The sequence below is a fragment of the Neovison vison genome, chromosome 11 (assembly GCF_020171115.1).
Source record: "Neovison vison isolate M4711 chromosome 11, ASM_NN_V1, whole genome shotgun sequence".
NCBI classification, from domain to species: Eukaryota; Metazoa; Chordata; class Mammalia; order Carnivora; family Mustelidae; genus Neogale; species Neogale vison.
Window position 1 is genome coordinate 128422292 of NC_058101.1, and position 26722 is coordinate 128449013.

Here is a 26722-nt window from a genome sequence, read left to right on the forward strand (position 1 = left end):
CCTCCCAAATATATCCGATGCCACCAGATTTTCATCTACACCATCCTCATTACACTCTATCCTCATTACAGTCGGCCATCTCTCACAAGAGCCACAAAATGGTCTTTAAACTATCTCCCTTTCAAACTTCTCTGTCTCTAGTTCTTTTCTACACAGATATTAGGGTAATCTCATTGCACTTCTAGCACAAATCAAAATCCTCAGCAGGGCCTTCAAGTCAGGTGTTCATGATCTGGGTCCTGCTGATCTCATTAACCACCTTTTGTGCTGCTCCTTCATTTATCACGCTTTAGAAAACCCAGCTTTCTCTTATTTCCTGGAAAATGAACCTTTTTCTACCTCCATGACTCTCCATGCTCCTCTTTCTGCCTGGAATGTTCTTTCTCCACTTTTCAGGGTAACTGCTACTCATCTCCATTCAGATCTCAGTTTAATCACCCCTCCTCCTGAAGGCCTTAACTTGTTCCCCAATCTGCAACCCATCTTCCCTATTATTTCTCACATTTATGCAAGTTTTAATATTATTTTTCATATTCTCCCCTAAATATAAGTTTCAAATAATCAAGAACCATGTCTGCTCAGTTTACCACTTTTTATTAGGTTGGAATATGACAGGAATTCAAGAAATATTTGTTGAAATAATTAATGTGTACCAGAAATTTAACAGGAATTATCACTAGGCTAACACCAATTGAAGAGATTCTGTGAATCTTGAATTTATAAGGACATTGAGATTTAGGTGTATGACTAAATACATACTATGAAGTAAACTATATTCAGCTGCTAAATAGTTACTGCATTATATAATATAGGTACATATATGCATACAATATACATGCTTATGCATATATGTAGGCACATATATGTATATAAGATATATATATTATGGGCATATATGTGTATTAAATATATGCATATATGATATAATATATACATAATATATGTATAAAAATATTTCTAACATAATGAGTTAAATTAATATTTATAGTTATTATATAAAATAAAATATTTTACATATTATACTTTGGTTCTAATCTTCAAAGCTAGTGCTATAACTAATGAAACTTTTATATGGTTTTGACATTAAAGATATTTCTTTCCAATATATTCTTAAATCCCTAAAATTTTGATTGTCCTGGTCCCTAAAGAACTTGATCAGATTTTTCCTGTTTCATGAAATCCTATATCCAATACCGACATATTCAAAATAATCACTTTATTTCCCAGTCTCTTTCTTTTCTATTTTCCAAAATTCAGGTTTTCAGCGTTCATCATTTATATGTGTATAGTTTTGAGTGTTTTGCTATTTCTACCTGGAAACAAAGTGCTCCAAGTCCTTTTTAGAATGACATAGAGAAATGCATGAATAAAAGTAAATCAATTACCATAAAGTGTATGTGTTGCTAGATACAATTTATAGAGCTTTGTTTTCCAACATTAGCATTTTACAAAATGGGTTTACTAACTAGATATTTGGGAATGGCTTCTCTCCCTCATTTCTACATTATGGCAGCAAAATTGTTTCGAGAGACTATCTTGATTTCATAAGAAAGAATATGACATTCTTAAAAAGCACCTCATGACCATCCCCCCAAAAATGTACTGAAGCCATGAATTTCATAGTATTTTGTGTGTCATAGTCTCAGATATCCCACTGGCTATCAACTTTAATGCTGCTTCATGCTCATGATGAGATGGCTGCATACAGAATCCCAGTGTTCCTGAATAACCGTGCCTGACTGTTTATAAAAGGAGATGTGTATATTTTTGCCTCTCAGTCTTCCACAATCCTCAATATAAAGATCCAAAGGCTTATATAAGACAACCAAATAGATACTTAATTGTTGAGCGTATATTGGTGACTTATTACTTTTTTTTAAGAGCGTTGTCACTCACACAACTGGAGAGAAGAATGCAAAAGAGTGTTTCAATCACAGCAGTATAAAATTGTGTAAAGTATTACTGTTTGGTCATGAAAATCAGCTTTTTTCATATGACTCTAAGTGAAAGTAAGAATTCTTTCCCAGCACAGAGCTGATTTTATATGAGTTTAAATGTGTTCTTTATTTTTTCAATCTTTGGCTTTAAAACACACTAATCCGTTGACCGAAGCTCTACTGGCTATTATATCTACTTGCAAACTAGCAAATTCAATTTTCAACATAACAACACAAAGTAAAATGAAGTGGAATGCTGTGATTTTAAGGGGGCTTTGCCCTCCTTTGTTCTGTGAACTTTACTGGCTTTCACACCACAGCAGTCTCACAGCTCTTTGTTCAAATTCAACATCAAATGTAAAGAATGGCTTTACATTGTGATTTTCTTACCGGAGGAATCCAAATGCATCAAGAAAAATGCTCATCAAGGCTTGGAACAGAAAGAGGTATTTGTTTTACATGTGCCCAAGTTCTGCGTAACTCAACATTACAACAAATGAGTTCAGATTGCAATTGAGAGTTGAAATTCTCTTTGTCTCCTATGAATCATAAAGCCAAAACACATGGCCCAACATAACACTTTGAAATATTAATTACTGATAGTGGAAAACATTAAAGATCACCATGTTATATACATAAGTAGAACCAGACATGTGAGAGATATGGCAAACTTGAGTGGCTTCTGCTTCTTATCTCTATCAGATGTCTATTAGTCAATTTTTCCACTTAAACACTGGCCATAGTTCCTGCAATTTAATCTCAGTGTGCATAAGAAATAAAATTCTCTCTGGGCACTAAGTCACTTTGAAGAGTGGAGAGAACACTGGATGGAATTGGGAAGGGGGTGTGGCCTAATTGTCATAAGCATAAGTTGTGAAGTCAAGTAGATTTGGATATGAATCTCAGTTTGGTCACTTCCTAGCTCTTTGTTCCTGGAAAAGTTATTAACTTCATTCTTCCATTTTCTCATTGTCAGATAGTGTCATGAGGACTAACTTGGATGAATAGTATTTTTGAAGTGCATCACACCGTGCCAACTTCACAGTAGGAACCTGATATGGGTAGTTGCTATTAAGTAAGAAGAACCTCCATACCGTTTCATGCCACAACTCTCTGGAACTCAAATGCAATCATTTTCAAAATACAAATGAAATATGTGTACCAAATGAGCCTAAATAACAACTAGATCTTCAGCTGTATCTGTACTATCCCTTATTTGCCTCTTGCTTTATCTCACACTCTTTTGATTTAAATGGTGTCCAATACTTATATAAGCCCCTTTTAAGTGTTAAAAGATAAGAAAATCAAGAGGTTTGTAAGGTATTCAGGCAAATTTAACTGCCATTTGTCTAAGCAGCAGAAACAAGGCTATGAATTTTGGGGGAGCAAAAATACGGCAAGAGTAGATAGAGCCTAAGAGGATGTGATGAAAGCTTGAGAATAGGAAAAAATTCTGAAGTCTGCATCTCTGTATCCTAGAAAAAGAGGGGAGATATCAGCACTAAAGAAAAGAAGGAAGAATTGCTGGAGAACTGCAAAAATGATCTGGTTGTGTATTGCGGAAAAGTTATCCCAATGGTCATAAATTACATTGAAGAGGTTTCTAGAAAAGAAAAAATAGAAGTAACAACTCTGCAATACACTTAAAAATGTAAAGAAATGTGAAATGTAAAGAAAAAAGAAAAGAAAAGAAGACGAAGAAAAGAAAAGAGAGGGACCTGAGATACTGAAGGCCCTTGAGGGGATTATGTTACAACAAAGGAAAACAGACTTATAGAGGATGGCTTCTTGAACTTTGCTGTCTTCCCATTACTCTTACACTTCAAAAAATGTCATCCATTTCTTTCAGAGCAGAACGTCTTGCCAAATATGCTATTTAAATATTAATTGTAGAAACACTTCCTTGATTTGAAAGTATACTACCAAGACTGGCAAAAATCCAAACTATTTCTTTCTGTAGTCTTTGCCATGATTTATATGGGTAGTTCTTCCTACCAAAACAAAATGGGAAAAGAACAGAATGTAAACTGTACAATACATGCTATTCTTGAAAATAAAATGCACTGGCTGGAGATCTTGTGAAGGATATTTGAGACATTACTCAAGAAATTCTGATTATGTACACAAATATATCTGAAAAATACTGTTTCTGTTTCTAATAGGAACATTTGAAGAACAGAAAGGGAATGTTAAGGGAACACTATAAAATCAATTATTCTTAGGTATGAAAAAAATTTGGTCAATGCCTCTGATTTTTGTTATATTAATTTTACAGCTTAACTTTCAAAGATTTGAAGAGAGCAAGTTGCTAAAGATGCATGTGCTCACTTATTTTTCTCTGCTACATTTCAAGACCTAAAGCAGGGACTGGCACCTAGCTGGCACTTGACAAATATTTGTTACATGAATGGATAAATAAATCCTCAGAGAAATCAAATTAGCAAATAAACTCTGCAATCATCACCAGCTGAGAGTTAACTGGGCCAGAACATCCTGAGATATAAATTTAATCTCATGGTTTAGGGCATCCCAACCTGAGTGCAGAGCCTCAATCTTAATAGCAAGTATCTTGTTTTATACTCCACTGAGAAGAGAAAATCAGCTTTTTCATTATGAGAAAATAAAAGGAAACAATCTAGCTCCTTATCTAGATTTATTGTTTCATGTATATGGTCCATGTGGTCTTGTGTGTGATGCATATATTCGTCCTTCTGAAATTTTCAATGATACAAACTCTGTCACCTTGTCTGGTTTAGACAAGCATCTTTAGGTAATACTGGTGTGGTGCCCATAGCAGAAGAAAATAAATCTAAAGCCCTAAGCAGCCCATTTTACATAGTATTCCAGAATATCCTTTCAAGTCATCTCTAATAACAAGAGTATTTTTCTCAGAATTGTTAGTTAATTCCCTTTGAATCTTAAGATATATAATGGTCCACAATTATGTATGAAAAATACTTCAAAATTAGACCTATCCTACTTCATACCTTGATTATCTTATGCCTAAGTAATTTCAAGAACTTCCTAAATTACTTCTCTGCAGCTTCCCTACCCTCTCCCCCAAAACATGCTCTAATCCACTCTAAAACATGGCTCCCTAACTCAAGAACTTATAATGGCCTCTCAGTGAAATATGGCAAGGGAAAAATGGCTTAAGATTATTCTTAGGAAGCCCTTATTCTTAGGAAGGAATGATTTATCTAGTATAAAGCTATAAGATGACTATCACCAAAACCAAAAACCTGTGTAGATTTCTTTGAAAATAAGTAATAGGGTTCTAAAAGACATAATTAAAAGAAAATGAAAATAATAACAGCAAAGCACTGCCATATTGGACAAAAAGGAACAAGAGAAAGCAGGACTCTTAGAAGAGGCAAGACTGTCAAGCTGGCTGACTACAGATCTTGAAATATCTCAGCTTCCATAACTGCATAATCAACATGATGAGACTGGAAAGCTATTGGGCTGTGAATGTACACTATTCCTCAGAAAGAAAAGGGAAGAATGACGCAGAAGGTGGTTCAGAGATCATCAGAGCTGTTATTTTCACCACAGATCCTGGGACAGAACTGGCTTCTGCTGGTTTCAGTGGGCCAGGATGTTGCCAACAGATGCCTCTGGGTAAGGCTGTCCTCCCAAGCCCTGTGGGAAGGTCCCTTGCAGAGAGTCATGGGGGTAATGGCAAACTAAAGGAGCAAGATAAAGTCTTGCAGCTGTGAGGGTGATGCTGCCACCCCAGTGGGCCTGGGAGATAGGACATCGAGCCAGAGGGGATGATTCTCGACAGTTAAAGGCCAAAATTTGCCTTTCTATGTTTGGACTTACATGGGACCATCCATCAACCCTTTCTTTTCCTATTTGTTCCTTTTGGAACGAGAATGTTTCTCCCAAGCTTGTCCCACCACTGTATTTTGGAAGTATATAACTTGTCTGGTTTTACATGCTCATAACTGGAGAAGAATTTTGCTTCAGGATGAATCATAGCTCAAGTCTCCCCTATGCGCCATATGTAATTTAGATGATATTGAGATGAGACTTTGGACTTTAGATTTTAAAGTTTGAGGATGGAACAATTTAAGACATTTTAGATTGTGTGCATGGAATTAATGTTATTTAGTATGTGAGAAGGACATGAATTTGTGATGGCTAGTACTATGGATTGAATTGTGTCACTCCAAAATTCATATGTTGAAGGCCTATCCTCAAAGTGATGACATTTGGAAATGGAGAATTTAGGAGGTTTAGATGAGGTCATGAGAGATGAGACTTCAGGATGGGATTACTACACCTATAAAGAGAGACACCTGAGAGCTTACTCCCCTCTCTCTCCACCCCCATACACCAAGGAAAGGCCATGTGAAGACACCATAAAGAGGTGGCCATCTACAACCTAAAGAGAGAGGCTTTTCCAAACACTGGCTCTGCTGGCATCTAGATCTTGAATTCCACTCTCCAGTACTGTGAAAAATAGTTTCTGTGGTTAAAGCCATCTAGTCTGTGGCATTTGTTATGGCAACCCAAAATAACGAAGACGGAGATCTAAACTCTAAACTAGGTATGCTGTCTGGAAGATAAGGTAAAAGAGAAGAATGGAGGGAAACAGCAATTGCTGCTGAGAACAAAAAATATAAACCCCACGACACAAGAAAATACAGAGACCTGTGTTCTACAACAATATTGGCAATGACGGAAATGTTCTATATCTGTGCTAATAGATAATGCAATATCCATGAAGCATAGCATGGCTCCTGGACATTTGAAATACTGAGTGTGACTGAAATTTTAATTTAATTTAATTTACTTTTTTAAAAGATGTTATTTATTCATTTGAGGGAGAGAGCAAAACAGAACATGAGATAGGGAGAGTCAGAGGGAGAAGAAGACTCGCCGCTGAGCAGGGAGCAATGCAGGACTGGATCCCAGGACTCTAGATTCATGACCTGAGCTGAAGGCAGATGCTTAACCAACTAGCAACCCAGGCACCCCAATTTAATTTTAATTTTAGTAGTTCTGAAAACTATCCCCTGCAGTCCCAAAGAATATTTTTAAGATCTCCTTGAAAAACTATTTCAAATAAAAAGAATGAAAAATAAAGGTCAATCAAGAGTTAATAAAGCCACCAAAGATAAAAGCTGAGCTCTCTAAAAAGAAAGTTTAAGATAATAAAATCATTAGGAGAAATTAAGACTAATAGGAAGCAGGAAGAAGCAGAATAGATGTGGCTGAAATAAAGTCAGGGACATAAAGGAAATCCTTGATAGAATAGTACATTTTGTGAAAAAAATACAGAGAAGTAAGCAAATAAGGAAAAACCAGTTGATTGAGTGGCAGATTACATACACACATAATAAATCTGTCTTTACCTGAGGACAGAACAAATAGAATAGAACCCCAAAAAATTCAAATATATACTATAAAATTCTTCCTGAAATGAAAGAAAATATAAATATTTTGATTCCATGTTGTGTTCCAGGAAAATATGATGCAGAATGACCAACTTTAAGACACATCCTGAGAATGTACTAAAATTAAAATATTAAAAAAAAAAGAATTCAACATGCATCAAAATCAGAAAAGCAAATCACATACAAGTCATGGTGGAAAAAAAAGCCAAACAAAATAAAATAAAAACACAGTCTGGCCTCTGAAATATTATCTACCATGTTCAATGCCAAATGTTAAAATGTCTACAGACTTCCAAGGGCATTTTGTTTTGAAAAAAAAAATTTTTTTTTTTTTTAAGTGTGGAACCCAAGTTCTATAACACCAGGCTGTTACATACTTAAACAAACAGAATGTTTTCACAAATGAGCAAAGCTCACTGAATATGGAACTCATGGGTAAGTCTGTAAAAAAAATCATTTGATGAAGCCAGTCTGCAAAGAGATGAATGAGGAAAACAAACAAAAACCTCAGGAATGGAGTGGCTGTAATTGATGGTGGGCAGAAAATCCATTCAAATATAAAATTAATGTTCCTGTAACAAAGTGGAAACCAGAAGGTAAATATTAAGAATATGAACATGTAAGCACGATAATAAATATGTTAGAAGTTGGTTTGTGAAGGAAAGAAGAGAAGAGGGAGGAGAAATTTAAGAGCATGAACATCTTTACCTGTCATAGGAAGAACTCATGACACACTTCCTAAAATTGATAAATTAGAAAAAGACCTAGTTACCTTAGAAACTAATTATAGATTTACCATTGGTTGCAATTATCAGAAAAGCTATCAACCTAGATTAAATTGAAGCAAAAAGGTGAATTAAGAAAGGACTCTGAGGAAACCAGAAATTGGAACAGACCTCCAAAACAGCTAACACCAAGAAGTCAAGATACCAGACTTCCCCATCTCAGCTACCAACACCTCTCAGGGTTTCACTCCATCTACGTTAAATTTTCTGCACTCACATAGAGGAAATGTCTGACTAAGATCTCCAGAACATTACCCATTATTGCTTTAGTCTTGGGTCTTCATTTCTTTTTCTGTTTATCCATTCCAAAATTCTGAGGCAAGTTTTCTGAGTGACCTACTTAGGTCAGGTGTTCTGTTTGAACCAACCAATTATGACAGGAAACAGAGCTAAATAAAGAGATGTGATTGGCCCAGGGTTAAGACACATATACACCCCTGAACCTATCAACTATGTCCTGGAAGCCCAAGCAGAGGTCAGTTGAGGTGGTGTCAGGAGCACAAGGTTATTCCCGAAGGAGAGGGTTAGTTGATAGTAATACATTTAGGTCGTGTTTGGCCTCAAATATACTCAGAGCCACTACTGCAGTTGTCACCATCTGCTGTAGTTACTGGTGTTACTTACCAAACAGTTCAAATTCCCTGCTTTTGTCCTGGACAAAAGTGCAAAGTGCAAAGCCCTTGAGAATGTTTTTTCCCTCAGGTACAGAAATAGAAACATCCAGGCTGCCTCAACAGGTTGGTTCTCTAGGTGTTTATGGGAAGGAAAGCTCTCCTGCCAAGCTGTGGTGTACCAATGCTGTGAGAAACCGACCTTTATCACTTTAAGCCACTGAGATTTGATGGCGTTTTGTTATTACAGCATCACATAGCCTACCCCGTTGATATTCCATTTCTTTCTTCTATTTACCCTTCTTCACTGCCCTTTGGCTGCTAACTGTATCACAGAGGACCAAGTCCCCTCTAATGCAATTTGCTACTCTTCTTCCCCTCCTGCTGGTAAGGTAACACCCTCCACTTCTTTTGACCCTCTGTCAGAGGAGGTTCCCACAGGGCTATAGGGTCCCTGGAAAGAGTATGGCTTCTTTATATTCCAGGCATCTTCTCAAAGACTACAGATACTGGACACTGGAACAGAGGAAGAGCGCAATTTTTTTTTTTAATTTTTTTAAGATTTATTTATTTATTTATTTGACACAGAGAGAGAGAGAGAGACATCACAAGTAGGCAGAGAGGCAGGCAGAGAGAGAGGAAGGGAAGCAGGCTCCCCGCTGAGCAGAGAGCCCGACGTGGGACTCAATCCCAGGACCCTGAGCCGAAGGCAGTGGCCTAACCCACTGAGCCACCCAGGCGCCCAGAGCACAGATTTTCAAGCACTTTTACTTCAACCAGCATCTATTCCAAAATTTTTACCCTGATATTTAATTTGTCATAGGCTCTTAGATTTATGCTTCACTTTTCTAAAATTTTTATTGCAAAGCTTAATATGTCTCTTGCTCCTGTCATGTGGCTTCTTTTATTGATCTCTTTCTCCAAACCATCAGACCTCAAAGAGCTCTGAGTGATGTCATACAGTGTGGCAATATAGTCTATACAAGGACTTTCCTTTATAAGCTGAATGTGAAAGGACCAAAAAAAAGTAAAATAAAATAAAAGGTTTACTTTTTAATGAAAGACTTTCTATCAGTGAATGTACTAAAACATGAAGAACTAATGGGTCTCAACCAGGGAATGACTTTGCCACCTAAGAAGACATTTTGCAGTTATCAGGAGACATTTTTGGTTGCCACAACTTGAAGGCATGTTACTACTGACATCTATCTAGTAGGTAGCCCAGGCTAAAGTCAAGACTTTATTAAGAATTTGTGTCTTTAATTGGGAATTTGCTACTCCAGAGGCTGCCATGTCACACCTCTTAACACAACATGCTATCTCTACATGCAATCAACCATAAGACAAAGGAAATGAATGACACAATATCAGTAGCAAATATCATTGTCCTAAGAGTCATCAAAACACAGTCCTATATTATAACTCTCACTTGTTACCTGATTAAATTTGGAAGGCTGACTCTTAAGAGAGGCTGTAAATTATTTCCTCATTCTCTTAAGAAAGACCTGAATCTTACAAATTTTAATTCTCACAAAGTTAGAAAGGGTATCCGAATCACAGTTGATTTTTTTTTTTAAGTTACTGAGAGGTAAAAAAAAAATAAATGTTGACTCCATTTTAATACCCCTGAGGGCCTCAAACAAGGATACAGAACAACATCTCTTGTTCTCCTAAACAGAAGTTGAGCCAATAACATAGGGTACTTTATGAGCCAAATAATGTCTGGTGTCCTGGAGCTAAAGAAAATGTTGGCACATCTTGCAAAATCACAGCTGTTTCAGTCTCATTTAGTGACTGGTCCCACTCTCTGCAGCCCAGTTTGCCTTTTGAAATATGGCACAGCTAGCTATGCTGCAGCATGTGATTAAAGCCACTGACAAGGGAGGTTTTATTTTTTAGCTCTTTGTCTCAAAAGCTTTAGAAATCTTGACAAGTACTGCTAAGAAATACAGATTACTTTTTTAGAAAGGAGATGCATAGAGATTTCTTAATATGTGATTGTGCACATTTTTATGAAGAAACTAAATGTACTTTGGAATCAAGATGGTAAAAAGGTAACTTTCTAAGATAAAAAAAAATGTTGAACTAATTTAATCATATGCAGTGCTGTTGTAAGAAAAGTTCTCTGTGACTTCATTCACTTACCCTGGGCATTTTTGTAGGTTGCAAAACAGAGTCTGCCAACAAGCCCTTCTGAGTCAGACCTTTGAACTAAATAATCAACTGATAACCATTAAAAAATTTAAAAGTTAAATGAAAATAAGCTCCAAATATTAATCACATGGTACCATTCAGTTCTTTAATAACTGTGTTTTGAAAGATTGCTAAAGTAAATTTTTCAAAAATTTAACAACATGACTCTCAAGCAAATAAAATATGACTCTGTAGTCAAAAGTTTATAAAAGCAAAATTTTCAAAAAAGGTAAAACCCCATTTCCTATGCAAATGTGAAATGAACATGTGGCAAAGATTTTATTTAAATAATTCATCAGTAAGGGAACCACTAGGATGGTAAAATCATTTCAAAGAGTACTTCAAAAGCTAAGTATTTACAGGCAAATCAGGATAAGATTGTTAGCCTAGATATAAAACTGGTTAATGTCCAACAGATAATAAACTGTAAAACCATTAGCGTTGTCTTTTCCACCAGGCAGAAATTATTTGCATCTCTATGGGATAAAAATCTACACATTAACCTCTGCCCTACAACATTGTTAAGTAGACCATTCAATACAAAAGCAAGGCCAGCATTGCACTGAAAGAACACTCAAAAAATCTCTTCTGGCTGTTTCCAAGTGTCAGATAACTTTTCTAATAAATTAAATTATCTTCTATGAAGGAAAGTTCTAAATTCTTGATGATACCGGTTTTTAGAGAACAGTCTTTATCCTCTTTCTTTGACCCACGTACAATTTCCATATCATTTTTTCAGACTGGTGCCCTAAGAGTGCCTTCCTTTGTTCTATGCTGAGATAAACATTAGAATTTCCTATGATACTGTGTAGATAATTCTACATCTAAGTTATTTTATTCATTAGATAGAATGTAATATATATTTAAAGGTACAATGGAATAAACATGTTATTATACAAGTTCAGAGATTATAAATGTTTTAAGTATAAATCTAAAGCATTTTATATTTTGATAAATTCCCCAGAGTGCCTAATAAACTTAATAAATACGAATTTTATAAAGATAACCTTAACTATATAATTCTAAAACTCATCTCCAACAAAGGAAAACAAAAATTATGGTATCTGTTAACTAATTTGCATACCAGCTAAGACAATGCTCTACGTACACCAGGGAAAGCAAGCGATCACTAGTATCAATATCAAATATATGTATATACAAACACAATCCAATAAAACTCTTAACTGTTTGTTTCTTTTATCTTGGACAGTGATACCAGACAGTCTTCTGTACTTAACTTCCGAAAAGTAATGCATGTACCAAAAAAAACCCAACTAAAAAATAAAAGCCACGCATCTTTAATTTCTAATATTTTTATTACAGATTTTTAAGATATGTATTTATTTTCATATTATCAGCTTAAAGAAAATAATTCACACAAGAATAAACTTTTGTACTTCTGCCAATGTAAATTGTTCTATTTCAAATTTATCAAGTTATAAATAAACCACATAATATGCTTATGTGAACGAAACCACAGTATAATCTGAGTGCACTAGAAAGGCACAGAATACTCTCATTGTTTCAGTAAGAGAAAAGAAGAGCATTACTTAGAATTAAAAGCCTGGCCCCGTAGCTATTCATTATTCAACAATGATACAGCATGAATTATTCACTGATTATAAAACAAAACACATTGTTAAAAAGCAAAGGTGACTAAAATAAACATGTGTTCCAGGACCTTTCATTTAATATTAAGCATGTCAGAATCACTGGAGGCAAATAAGCAAAGCCAGACCCACATTAGGGAGAACCAAGCCACCCAAAGGCTGTGTAGCTTGGTACACAACATGAAAGCTGATTTCTAGAGAGACTGGATTCTCTCCACTAATTTCACAAATTTGGATAAAGATGACCTATTCCATAAAAAGCTTATTAAAATGCAAGTATGCCATCTCGATAAGACAAAGTATAAGGCAACCTGACAAAGTTCTTTCAAGTCAGTGGCTCAAAACAAAACCTTGGTCTCCAAGGTTTTGGTAGGCCAATTTTTTATTAAAATGCTGATTAATGAGAGAAAAGGGGGAATCTTAAAAAACTCAAAGATAGCAAGTCAAAGTGGAGACTTGGGCAAACCAAAGAGTGCACAGAATGTGTGAAACCAGAAAAAGGACCTCAGAGGGATAATGGAAGAGTAGAATGGTCTGAAGACCACTTCTCCAATGGTCAGCACAGCAAATACGGATGTTAAATGTAGTTCTTTAATATGAGTCTAGGAAAGTTACGATTAGATGGTCAAATGATCCCTCTCTCGTTGGCCATCTTCTCTTCTAGTTACCATGTGTTGTTTTGACATTTTGCCCCTATATATTTGCATAAATTAGAATCCATAGGTATGTATTTTTTAAAAAGACTAGTCTTTATTGTAATGTTTTAAATAGTTCTACTTTACAGTGGTGTTAAATGACCCTTGATTAGAACATAGAAAATGCAATGTTTTAGCAATAACATACAGAACTTAGAAAACAGAGACTAGAAAGCATTACAATATTCTTAAATTGTATTCTTCAGCTTTCAGGGGAAAAAGAAGTGAGTATAACAGTTTTTACATAAGGAGTGGGTGAGGTGGGGGGCAGGGATGATGACTTGTTTGAGATTTAAAACCTCTGTATGAATATTTATCATATGTAATGACAGGCATATCTTCCCAGGACACAAAGACCCAACATGTGAATGCTGTATGTCCATGTCTTATGCCTAATTAAGAAGTTGGTAGAGGGTATTTGGGGAAAATTATTTGAAGCTCAACATTGTCCAAATTCACCATTTTGATTCTAGTCATGTGCTTTCACTGAGGAGAGTCAGGTTTTAATTTATTTTGTTCATATTTCTCCTATTAGAATAAGCTAAACAATATATTTAAATGCACTCCATACCTGGTTCTATTGTCCGTATCTGGGCAATATCATTTAAATCTGAAGAACACCACTATTATTAAGAAAATATACAAAAACTAGAATATATCATTTGTAAAAATGACAAAATTTGTTAAAAGAGCATCTATTAAAAAAAGGCATTCTGTAAGTAAAATTTCAAATAGGTAACATAACCTAAAATTATTCAAGGTCTAAGCCACTGGACCAAAACTGAGAAAACAAAACTACCTAATGCATAAATTGTCAAATATGGATAGTTTCAATACTGAAGAGAAAATAAATATCTTAAAAAAAAAAAAGGAAACTATGATTCTTACTTCTCAGATTCACAGGGATGGCCAATCACTTTATAGATACAGTAGAATATATAGTGGCGCATTTTTGCAAATAACCCTCCATTTCTGTGCAGAATCATCGTACACTCTGATGTTTTTGCAAATCACATGCCTCAGTTTTCCAATGCGGACCTGCCTCTGGGTCGTACTGGGACAGCTCTGTTTCAACAATCAGACTGAAGAGTGTTAAGAACCCTTTCCATCAGTACTTGGGCAGACCAGTCAATGTGGCATAAAATATGCTTTGTTGAAGGATCAGTACCTATGTCTTACACTGTTCTTTTAAGTGCATGACAAATGTTTTAACAAAGCTAGCTGGAATAATAATTGCAACCATCCTGTAAAATCAGATGTAGAGACTCACGTGACATGATGTTAGAGAAAAATGTGAACAAACGTTTTTTGAGCAATATATTTCTTAAAAGATTTTAAGCCTGCTTATCATCCTCAGACCCATCATAAACACTTGGTTAAATTTATTTACTTTATATATTCATCTACACTGCCTCATTCCTATAAAGACTTAAGGCTTGTGTACCTATTTAAAAACAAAAACAAAAAAATGCATAACTTTATCTAGTAATCTAACCAGAAGATCCTTTTATTCATTCATAGGTAATACCCTGGCCCCATGTGCATTGATGTAGGTAAGAAGGATTTTGGCTCTCTGCTCTACGACATCAATAAGCTTTTCAATTCCTTGTCTGCCTCCTTGACTTTCCCAATAAACTTTATCAAGAAACAGGGACTGAAGGAGTTTCTGCCGTAAGTGCTGGCTCTTCAAAACAGAAACTGCAGATTCGGGAAACCTGAGAAGATAAAATGATATTTCATTCTTAGTAATTGCTTAGAAATATTATGCCTTACCCAATTGCTTTGCCTTTCATTAATCTGGCATAAATCACGCTCTCAAATAGTACCTGGAGAATGAAAATATTTTTGTCACTGTCAAGCTGACACTTCTCTTAATAATAATATACTAGAAGAATATGTTTCAAGGGAACTGAATTTTCTATGTTGAACTTTCCACTGAGAACCTGACATACTAACATCTTACTTAAAGTCATTATCTGTAGGCAAAGAGAGGCGTGGAATTAAAAAGAGTTCTGTTAGCCTGGCAAAAATACTTTCCTCAATCTTAAGCTCCATTTCACCCATAGAAACCATTTTAATCTGTCAAATAGAATAGTATCCTCATAAGCGTCAACGTGGGGTTTTTATGCAAGAAGATATGAGAAGCAAAATGCTGACAAATGCATGACTGAATTTAATGTGAAATAATCTGAAATGTAGGTGGTAAGAAGAGAAAGGAATCATTCCATAATGCTCAATTAAATAAAGAATTACTTCTGATTCAGATTATACTTTAGGAATTCTGAGAATCTGGGAGCAATTTACTAAATTGGAATACTGAAGTGTTTTCAAATAAATTTAACAAAACTCATGTTTTAGAAGCAGGCATTTCACTGTGACCCACCTCTGGAACACCTGAGGCCAATTTGGAAAGGTCCTTGTTGCACTACCTTAAGAGAGTGGTTTGTGCTTCTTGCTTTTCATTTAGAAAGTAAAAACAAGCTGCCTACCATGTACATTATCTGAAGAACTTTATCAAGGTTCAAGTTTCATAAGGAGTGTTTTGCTGAATCTCCAATTGACCCCATCCAGCTTTCATTGAAATACTGATGAAAGCACAGTAAAAATACTGGGGTTGCATAGTAAATTTCATGCAAATGTAGTTGCTCCTTAACAACTAAACCAAGAATATATCCTTGTTTGAAGAATACAGTTTGCTGGAAATTTCAGTCCTCCTAAACGCCTTTTCCAAATTTCAGTGGAGTGAGCTAAGGATGGCATTCAGGGGACATGAATGCAAGGAACCCAAGTGCTCTGATGCTGCAGAAAGACCAAAGGGCACAGAGCTGGACGTGCTTAATGACTCTGAGTAGGTGTGGAATTAATTAATGCTGATAAGATGCTCTGAGCTCCCTGAAGACATGTACTATATAATTTAGTGGCTATGGTATTAATTAAGTAAGCATTTTTGCTCTATGAAATATTTATAATCCATGATTTATAAATTCTATGACCCTTCAACTAATTTAGCTGTACCAGAATGTATGAGATGAAACCGTGAAAACCATGGATCTCTTTAGTGACTAATCCTTTTAACAAAAGAAAATTTAAAAAGTACCTGTCTGTGCATTACACTGATTAATAGGAATATTCTATGCATAAATCTGGGCTAGCAAAGTCTTCATTTTTGCTTTTCAATGTGTGACTTACTTATTCAAAAAAAAATTTTTTGACTCGACTCATTACTCCTCATATTGCATTTAAAGTTAACTTCTTTCAAAGGATAAATAAAACAGTATTCATAATAATATGAATGTACTGAATAGATGAACAATATTCTCAGGCACTCCTAATTCCAAGAGAAAATTTAAAGACTTAAGAAGACCCCACAATATCAACTCAGTAAGTGATGCCTTCAATTTTTCTACACATAAAATTCCCTTAGTTTAGCCACTTTAAAGAAAGAATCTGTCATATATTCTACTTTCAATCCACAAAGAGATGTGAGAACGAGTATTAATGGGCAAGACGTGGCAAAAACTCAGGAAACTGGGGCTCCTGAAACTCTCATGGGAATAGTATTGTCTCTAGTCCTGGAAGTACACAAAAACCACACTACCTAATGCGGAGTGCTGGGAAGAAATAATGAAACATGCTTCAGAGTGTTGTTAACAAAAATAAAAGGAACAGCTTGAATAACACAAGTTACCGTAGAAAAATGATTGGACTTGGATTTGAAAGATTCGGGTTCTACTCTCAATTTTAGACTCCTTCATTGCTCTCCAGGAGTCGCTTAGCTTCACACAGCTGGTTCACTCTTTCACTAATGCACCCCTCTATTTCCAAGTCTCAAACATACCCGTGTCTTGGTCACTCTGATTTCTAAGGTAGGAAGGCTATGAAAGAGTGGCTATGACCTGGGGCCTGAAATCCAGCCTCGATCCCTATAGCTAAAATTGAATGGCCTAGACTCTACAGTGTGTTCCTGCCACTATTAAATGCATTAGTTTCCTTTATTTCCAAATAGATAACCTCAAGATACTTTTGTCCAATTTCCTGCCACATTCAGAAAAATATCTTGAATTTATTATACCTTTGGACATCCCACCACATCAGTATCTGTGTTTGTTAGTCCCCCTGTCCCATATCCTGATAATGGAGCTTCTGGCCACCTCCGTATCCCTACTTTGCCAGCTCCCATTCCAGAGGTCCCTGCATGCTTCCAACTTTACCCACATGGATTTTCACAGTAAGGGCCAAGGAAACATAGCAGGAATTTTGTAGGTTGCATGGGTTGGTGAAAGTGACACAATGGTTGCAGTCTTGTTCTGTTCTGCTTAGGTCTGTTTCCCATTTCTGGGCCTCCATCCCCAGATTCCACATCCACAATCCTTTTCAAGGGTTAGATCAGTCACACATAGCATTTGAATTTTCTCAAAACCTTACCACTTATTTAATAGAAATCTGATGTCCCATAGATGTTACTACCTCTTAAAACTTACTCTTTGATGCCTTCTAACAATTTGAAGTTTAAGTTATCTTCACTTCTGTCAAAGAAACCCTTGTTGTCTATGAAGACCAAATGCCTTGGGTCATGTTTTCGCTGGATAACATGTGCTAGAGCCACAGAATCTTGGTTGTCACATTTTGGCCTCAGACCATTCTGTACACAGACATCTTCCTTTCGAGGTCGGAATCCACAGCAATTTGTATCTAAACGATTATAAATCTGAAAATGGAAAGCGAAAACAAAATCTAAGATGCTGAGTGAAAACAAAACTTGGGAAAATAAGATTTCTGAAGAATTGGTGCTTTCTAAATAGCTGACTTGCCAGAATCTAATAAGGCCAGGCTCATTTAATTAAAGGCAACTGTCAGAGGAAGTCCAAGGTTCATATCCCTCTGACTCAGCCATGGTTAAAAGCATTTCCAGCTTCTAACAGCTCCAAAGTCAGATCATCCAAGTTAGACATCTCCACCCTTAATGTTCAAAGTTCCCACTGACATCATATGTAGACACATGGCCAGAAGAATCTCTGACTCTATTCATGGCAGAAGATAGAAACCACTGCACTTTTTTTTTTTTAAAGATTTTATTTATTTATTTGACAGAGAGAGACACAGCAAGACAGAGAACACAGGAGAGGAAGTGGGAGAGGGAGAAGCAGGCACCCGTAGAGCAGGGAGCCTGATGAGGGGCTCAGTCCCAGGACCCTGGGATCATGACCTGAGCCAAAGGCAGACGCTTAACAACTGAGCCACCCAGACACCCCTACCACTGCACTTTTATATACCTAAAGGCTATGGCTCTTTTTTTTTTCCTCCAGCTGGATTATAGAAAACCTAACTTATCTCAGTGGCTCTAAAAGTTAACTGCATCCTCTAACCTTTTTGGACTTTAGAATTACACTATATAACCTGAAATAAATAACATGGAATAAATCTTTTGAAAAGATGTGACATCCAGCAATGATAACAAGAAGCACTACCTATATGGAGCCCACAGCTAGATTCTAAATAAGTGAGCAGGATGAACAAAATTATTGGGCCCAGCAGGTTTTATTATGGGGATAGGGTTTCTATCCTATAGAAGAAGTAAACAAATTAATTAGAAAGGGAGACCTGTGTTATTTCCATTTCCTTTGGGCACAAAAGAAATGATATTTATTAATCAGGGTAAATTAAAGCCTCAGGCTAGGAATTAGATAAGTTTCAAGTCCAATCTCTATGACCTTGTGTAGATTCCTTTACATCACTGACTTTCAATTTAATTACCTATGTAATAGGAATGATACTATGGTACTGTACCTTGTACAATTAGTGAGGATAGTAATGAAAATGTTTATACACCATCCAGCCCTCACCCAGGCATCTAGAAGATACTCCAAAAGATGAAAAGTTATTATTGTTGAGACCCACACATACATACTGTATGAATTGATTTACCTCAAAACAAGCTTCCAAGACAAAAGGCAATTTCTCCATACTTATGAAGAAAAATTGAGCTTCAGAGAGGTTAAAAAATCCTCTCTGGGGGCGTCTGGGTGGCTCAGTGGGTTAAAGCCTCTGTCTTCAGCTCAGGTCACGATCCCAGGGTCCTGGGATCAAGCCCCGCATCGGGCTCTCTGCCTGGCAGGGAGCCTGCTTCCCCCTCTCTCTCTGCCTGCCTCTCTGCCTACTTGTGATCTCTGTCTGTCAAATAAATAAAAATCTTAAAATAGTCCACTCTGAGTAGGATATAAGTAAGTAGCAAAGTTAAGATTTAGACACAGCTATCGTTTCTCGGCCTTTTGGCTAAGATCAAGTGCAGACACAGGTATATTTGTCTCCAAAATTCCAAGATTTTCCTCCCAATACATCATGTCGAATAGTTTAAGGTTAATCAAAGAAAATACATATGCTTATGATTCAAAAGATGGCTGGACATAACACTGTCACTTTTATTCCTTTGGCACTAAATTTCAATTATTTCTCTTTCCCTGTTTTTACAGATCTTGTGGAGCTAGCCACACTTAAGAGGTCAACTGCTCAATAAGGAATGCGGAAAGTGTAGTACCAAAAAGATAAAAGAAAGTGTAGTACCAAAATTTAGCCTACTTTGAAATGATGATTCATTCATTCATTCATTCATCCAACAATTTTTTTTGACCATCTCCTATCCATCAGTGGGGTAAGGCACCAAGGCAAATATTGCCCATGCTCAGTACCTCCACACCATCACTACTCCCAGAGGAAAATGAAGTGGTCATTTAATTTTGCCTCCCTACCACAGCAAACTTTAAGAACTGGACAAATGACCTTTGTCTCTGTTTTCTGCACATAAGTGAACTTTCTATCAAATAGCATATCTTGAGAAACAGGGATTATAAAAGAGGTCAGTCTAAGCCAATTTTCTGTGACATTTATATAAAACCAGTCACATGGAAAAGGGGTGGTTAGTGAGCCAAGAAGCATTTGGATAATGCAGAGGATACATTGCTGATCTAAAAGCAACCTACAGATAAAGGGAGGACTGTCTGGACTGGTTCCAGACAACTGATCCATGGGGCTATAAGTCTAAGCAATGATTTATCCAAAATGTCACTTAGGCTGACTGCAGAGAACAGTAAGTTCCCACTCTGGTTAAAGTGTCTTTGTCTGACATGAGCACAGGGGTTGCCCAAAGGTAAGCAAGAGCAACCCAAGCAAATCACTATAAGTTAAATGAAAAAAAGCACAAATGAGAACTATAAGAAAAAATTATTGAGTCTTTTCACTTCAAACAATTTGATCCACTTTGTGTAGTACCTTGACTTTCTTTGAATATAAGAGAAATCAAGTGATGTAAAGAGATTGCATTTGATTGCCAATTATTTAAGATCAGGGAGTCAGGGAGAACATGAAAAATAATCCTTCTAGAAGCTGCTTCTCATCCAATTTCCCCTCTTCTATAATTCCCAAAGAATCTCTATACCATGCTCCAACATCATCATATGCTTATAACCTGTTATAATGGCATTATATAATAGGAAAAAAACCCATAAATCCTATTTAATTTTGACCACAACATTCAAGGTCTGTTACAAAGGATAAATGGTAGGCATTTTAGTTTTAAGGACTAATCTATCAACCGCTTAATAAATGGTACCCCGAACCCTGAGCTTTTTCTTCATTGTTGATTTCATATCAGTGAAGAAAGGACTAAGAAATATAGCTACATTTCTGTTGTTTCTACAAAAAAGCCATGAGTCAAAAATATTAATGTTAAATAATAAGCTCTTCAGAGTCCAGATATCAACTCTCAGTACTCCTATAAATATTATACTTTTCTATTTTTAAACTACAAGAAAACATTAAAAGTTAGAGGTGGAAAAGACCGAGATAGGTCATTTTTTTTTTTATTGCCTTCCCAGCATTAGATTGTTTCCTACAGTGTATTTTTAAAGTGCTTTGTCTGATCTAATTTTGAATCACTCAACAGTCTGTGATGATTTCACCACTTCCCTGACAGACTGTTGTGCTATTCAAGTCTAACAGACCTTATTATTAAAAATGGGTGTGTGTTCGGCTCAACTTCTTGTCCAGAAAATGTTCACCGCCCCCTTTTATTTGGACGTACATGTGAAGTTGGTAGGTATGTTAATACGTGTTGAGTGTGTGTGGGGTGGTGTAAGTGTGTACACCTACAAATATAGAATTGGGTTGTAAGACTTCAAATAATCTGGGTTTCACTTCATTTTTCTTATCCTCTAAGTAAAGTAAATTATGTCTTTGTATTATTGTCCTTGTCTAGCAGGGGCTTAAGTAGCTCTTAAATCTTATTCCCTAGCTTTTCTCAGAATTTTGTTTGTAGTCTTCCTTTTGAATTCACATTCACTATACCAAAAATAATTTGACCACAAAACCATAATCCACTCCCTTAAATTCAGTGCCATATTGCTAGGCATTTAATTTAGTTATATATTGAATATATTTCTGCTTACTTCCAAGAGAGTTTACCTATTTTTTTAAAGCCTAATAAAGCATATCCTAGATAACTGTGAATCTATAATATGGTTTTAATATATATTTTTTGGCTCACATAGTAAAACTATCATTTCATTTAACTACCACATAATTAATCACTATTGTTCACATCTATGGGTCTATATCCTTAGATGATTTTCCTAAAAGAAGATTCATTGGGGGTAAATCTTACCAGTTAAGCGATTGTGAGTATTGATCATCATTAATGCAACTTGTTCAAATTCACAACCTCTCACTCTTTAAAACAAGGAAAATCTTTTACAGAATTAATCTTCTGAATCAGAAGATTACTACCAACCATGATTTTCCATAAAATTGCTCTTTCTTCTTTTAGGAAAATATATATTTTCAATGTTTACCTAACTAAAATTATACTCAGAAAAATCCAGGTGTTCCAGCCAAATTTTTTGTTGGTGGTTGTGGGAATATTTTTAGATATACTGCCTTCTTCTAAAATTCCTTTTTTAAATTCTATTTTCCTTTTGGGGGTGTAACTTTTGCCTGCACGAAAAAAGTATCTTTTGAGTGACTCAGTTAAGTTTACAGAGCCTAAACAAGGATGCCTCTGCTGCACTGACCAGCTCTCCAAAGCCCCATAAGAATCTATAGAAATCCAATGACTTTCCACCCTTTTGCACACCATCCATTCTAGCTGTGTCTTCAAAAAGTGGGTCTATCAAAGCAATGGCTTCATGGCTTCTTTTTCCTCAAAGCAATGAAATTAAATAACTAATTTCAGGCAATGTCTAAACAAAAGCAAGAAAAAAATATTCTAAGAGTGCTGCTAATATTAATGAAAAACACAAGAGCAGTCATCTACTGAGTGTTTAGTATGTGCCAGGAACTGTACACTTAATGCTTTACATGTATCATTGCATTTAATGCTCACAGCAACCCGAAGGGATAGGACCTGCCAACAGTCCTGTCTGATAAATGAAGCAAGTGAGGAACAAGGAGGCTGGTTGACTGACCCAAGGTCCCTCATTTCATAAATGACAGAACTTGGGATTCTAACCCAGATATCCATGCCCTTCTCCATCCTGATTATCTCTCTCACATGCAGCCAATGTGGTGGAGGGAAAAAAAAAAAAAAAAGCAAGTGCACTTGTATAGAATACTAAATTACTGAATGTCACTACATTCAGTAAATACTGGTTATAAAGTTTCAGCAGAAATACAAAAAACTGCAGTGTAGGAGTTCAGGTAAAAACACATGAAGGAGAGGATATTATGGTTGTGTTTTGAGGGACAGGAAGTATTAACTAAAAAATAGATAAAGGCATGAAGGTAGGCAATCAAAAGACATCTTTAGAAGAACTGAGAGTACATGAGACCAGTGCTTCTCAGAATGTCTGTAGTGAAAGACCAGGGGTTTTTGTTTTTTTCTTTCCTTCAGCCCCACAATCTATATGGATTGTTGTTTGTTAAATGATCCTGATAATTATAGTAATAATAATTATAATAATAATTTATTACTAGAGAAATAAAATACAAAATACCAGCCAAATATTTGAATCAACAGATGAAATTCCCCTACCAAATGGCCATCAAAGTTTCTAAGTGCTTATTTGCGATTTTTGTACTTGTCATGGACTAATAAATTGGCAGGTTGAGTCACTCAAAATGAGTCACATTTTAAGTAGGATAATGCAGGACAGTTCTGTCGAGGATTAGGGGAACGTGAAGGCAGGTAGCGGAGCAAATGGTGGATAAAAGTATTGTGCCCAATAGGTAAAGCCAAATTTCTCAAGAGTCTTCAATTTTCACTATCATTTTCTCATGTACAGCTGGAAGGAAGGTAAAAACAAGGGAGCAGGGCATCAGAGGGAAATGTTAAAAAGAACAAAAACTGAAGGTAATCAAGACAGAGTGTACTTGGAAGCTGAAGAGAGAGGAAAATGAAGATGTTCTTCCTCACATAAATTAGAAATTCCTCCGATCCAAATATTTTTCTCATTCAACTCTTTTAGTTAAATTACATAACCCTGTAGATTTTTCTACTACCGTTTTTGTATACCTCTTGCAATGTCTCAGTGAGCATATGTGTGTAGGTATGTGTGCATTTCTGGTTGGTGAGTCAATATCTTAAGATCTCACCATCTCTTTTCAAGCCATTTGTTTTTATCCACTTAAAATTCGTACTTTTACAAAGAAAACTGTATTTTTAAAGAGAAAATTTAAATAAGGCAATAAAACATGTAATAAGTAGAAGTTAACAGTTTACCATAGTAACTCATCCAATACTTGGCACACAGTAGGCACTTGATAAGTGTATATTATAAAAAGAACCCCTGAGAGTTGGTATTCACTGTGAATTTCACTATTTACAAAACTCCTTCAAAACCCTGCTTTCTACTGGGAAGAATCAAATACAAAATGATGGTGGCAAAGGAAGACATGGGTCTTTTTTAAAGTAGCATCCAGTGAATGAAGGGGAAAAAAAAAATGGGAAGGGAGCAAAAGATGGAACTGCCTGCACTTGCCATTTCTCTTGGTTGACTCCCTTATGTGGGTTTAATTTCACTAACCATGGACCACAAACTGTTATATCCCACAGAGAGTCTGCCATAACACCTTGCCAGTACTAGGCATTTCATAAATACATAACAAGCAGATGGGACAGAAAAGCAATAGGGCATCCTTTTCTATAATTAACAGTTTCCTGGAATATTCCTTTGATTCCCAGTTACCTCACTGTCCAATGAGATAATTTGTCTTTAGAAAACTTGTTTTGTCATTTTGTCAAATTATCATTTGTTTTTAGGAAATGCATGGAGGAGGGGGAAGTCTCATGGTCTCATTTTCAACAATTATCTTATTTCAAAAAGGCATAAAGACAGTGAGGATCACAACTAGTATCAGCCCTACCCTAGGTACAGAGAAACACGGAAACATATAGACTTACTTTTTTATATGCTAATAACACATAATTAGAAAAGCCTTGTACGTGAATGTGTCGATGTGAATTTGTGTACTGTTACCATGTTACCAGCGAAACTAGATGGATCCCTCTAGTCTAATGAATGTATAAATGTAAACCAGATCATAGAGAAGAGCAACCTCAAACAAATCCCATAGTCCCCATGGTACTTGTTAATACAGACTTAGTGTCTCACCTTGCTCTATACAAGCAAAAGCAAAAGTGTTCTCACCAGCCTGTACCTGTATCACTTGGGAACTGGCGCCTCATAAAATAATAGATTTCATTTTCGTTCTTTGCTGCCATGGCAACGGGTGCCCATTAAATTACTCTGCATGTAAATGTGACTAGCAGAATATCTGATGAACACTAAGAAAAGTAAAAATAGTTCTCAATATATACACCTAACAATGGCCGTAGGCTCACTTTTGCCTCTGCCTCTGAAAAGAATAGTCATTTGCTCTATACTACTCAAGTCTCTAGAATTCCACATTTAAAAATATCTATCAATATGAACCAATTCAATGCAGCATGTCTAGTTTCTTCCATGTTACTGAATCGTAAGTAAAGATGGAATAGTATTTCTTTATGCAGAAGTAAAAACATGTTTAATGCTATGATATATTTGGATCTATTTCTATAGATGTAATGTTTAGAACCCAGATACTGTACCTCTGAATAAGTACCAGAAGTCAAACATCATTCTGCCCCAGAAAGACTAAAGAGAGTCACCAGGCAAATGATAATCTATTTTTAGAGAAAGAAAATCCACAATCTGTAATTTGCACAAGTAGAGCTGCATGGAAATAGACTCCGCCAAAGGCACACCCATTTTCCTGTAAAGACTTATAAAGAAAACTAAGAGAAATAATTTTTACATTTTATAAAGTTCTGATTTATGGAATGGGTTTATATTAAACAAAGAAAATTAAAACAAGAATAATATAAGTAAAATGTTTAAAAAGTGCCTTCTTTTGAGGATATGAAACACCACTTTTAACAATTTAACACTAAATAGGGTTGTAAACACTTTAGATTACATATATTTATAGCTGAGGTAAATACTGTTACTAAAAACTTTCTTTCCTTGACTTGACTGTATTAACTTTCAGTATTCTCATGAAATATCTATCACTTTTATTTTCCCCTATAATGTAGTATTTTACTATAAGGATATTGGCAAAAATAAGATAATCTAAATGACTAGGCAAAAACACAATTGTGATTATAGTGACAAAGTTCCTTTGCTTGATGTCACTTTCATCAGGCTCCTGAACCTTTCTCCTAGGCCCATCTAGGCACTTCCATATACAACCCAGTTTTAGCAAGAACCCCGTAAGTTAGTTTAACCAGAACCCCGCCACCATTGATATCTGATCGCATTCATCTTCCACTGGCCCCCAGGGATATGTCTGATTGCCCTAGTCTGCTAGTCTGTCTTCAGCAAGAATCTGGTTAGACCAGTTAAACCAGACCTCCTCTTACTCTTGGCACTTCCTCTTCATAATTTGCCTTCCCACTGACCCCATGCTGTACTCAGGGTGGAGCCCAGTCTCTCTCGCCCACTGGAATATCCCATTACAGTAGTCCCTATACCTACAACCATCATCACCAATAAAGTCTTCTTTGACCGTCTTTGCCAATGCTACTGACTATTTCTTTTTTCAACAATGATTTACACAATCTAATATAACATATCTAAAAGCCATTTAAACTTATATCTTTCAATGGAAATTGGTTCTCTTTATAAAAAGCTAACTAATTCTGACAGATTGATTATTCTCTGGTTATTGAAAAATAAGTACTACTTGAGAGTAAAATGGTGGCTTCCAGGGGCTGGGAAGTGGGGAAATGAAGAGATGTTGGTCAAAGGGTACAAGCTTTTAGTTGCCATTTGGGTAAAATCTGAGGATCAGACCATGGTTAATAATATTGTATTGTATACTTTAAATTTGCAAAGAAGATCTTAAGCATTCTCTCCCACACAGATACAAAAGGTAACTATGTGAGGTGATAGGCGGTTAGTTACCTTGATTGTGGTAAATATTTCACATGTATACAAACATCAGATCACCACACTCT

The 26722-nt window shown here is 35.9% G+C and overlaps 1 protein-coding gene across 3 annotated transcripts in view; it reads right to left on the minus strand.

The window, feature by feature from the left end:
- Positions 1-13269: 13269 nt before the first annotated feature.
- The window catches only part of GASK1B (golgi associated kinase 1B), a 49545-nt gene continuing 36092 nt past the window's right edge, over positions 13270-26722 (minus strand). For all 3 annotated transcript variants that reach the window (XM_044224704.1, XM_044224703.1, XM_044224705.1), the window contains exons 4-5: positions 17718-17944; positions 13270-14951 (exon numbers count right to left, since the gene is read on the minus strand). In XM_044224704.1, the coding sequence (XP_044080639.1) occupies positions 14744-14951; positions 17718-17944 (435 nt within the window). In that variant the 3' untranslated portion in view covers positions 13270-14743. The remainder of the gene's footprint in view (positions 14952-17717; positions 17945-26722) is intronic.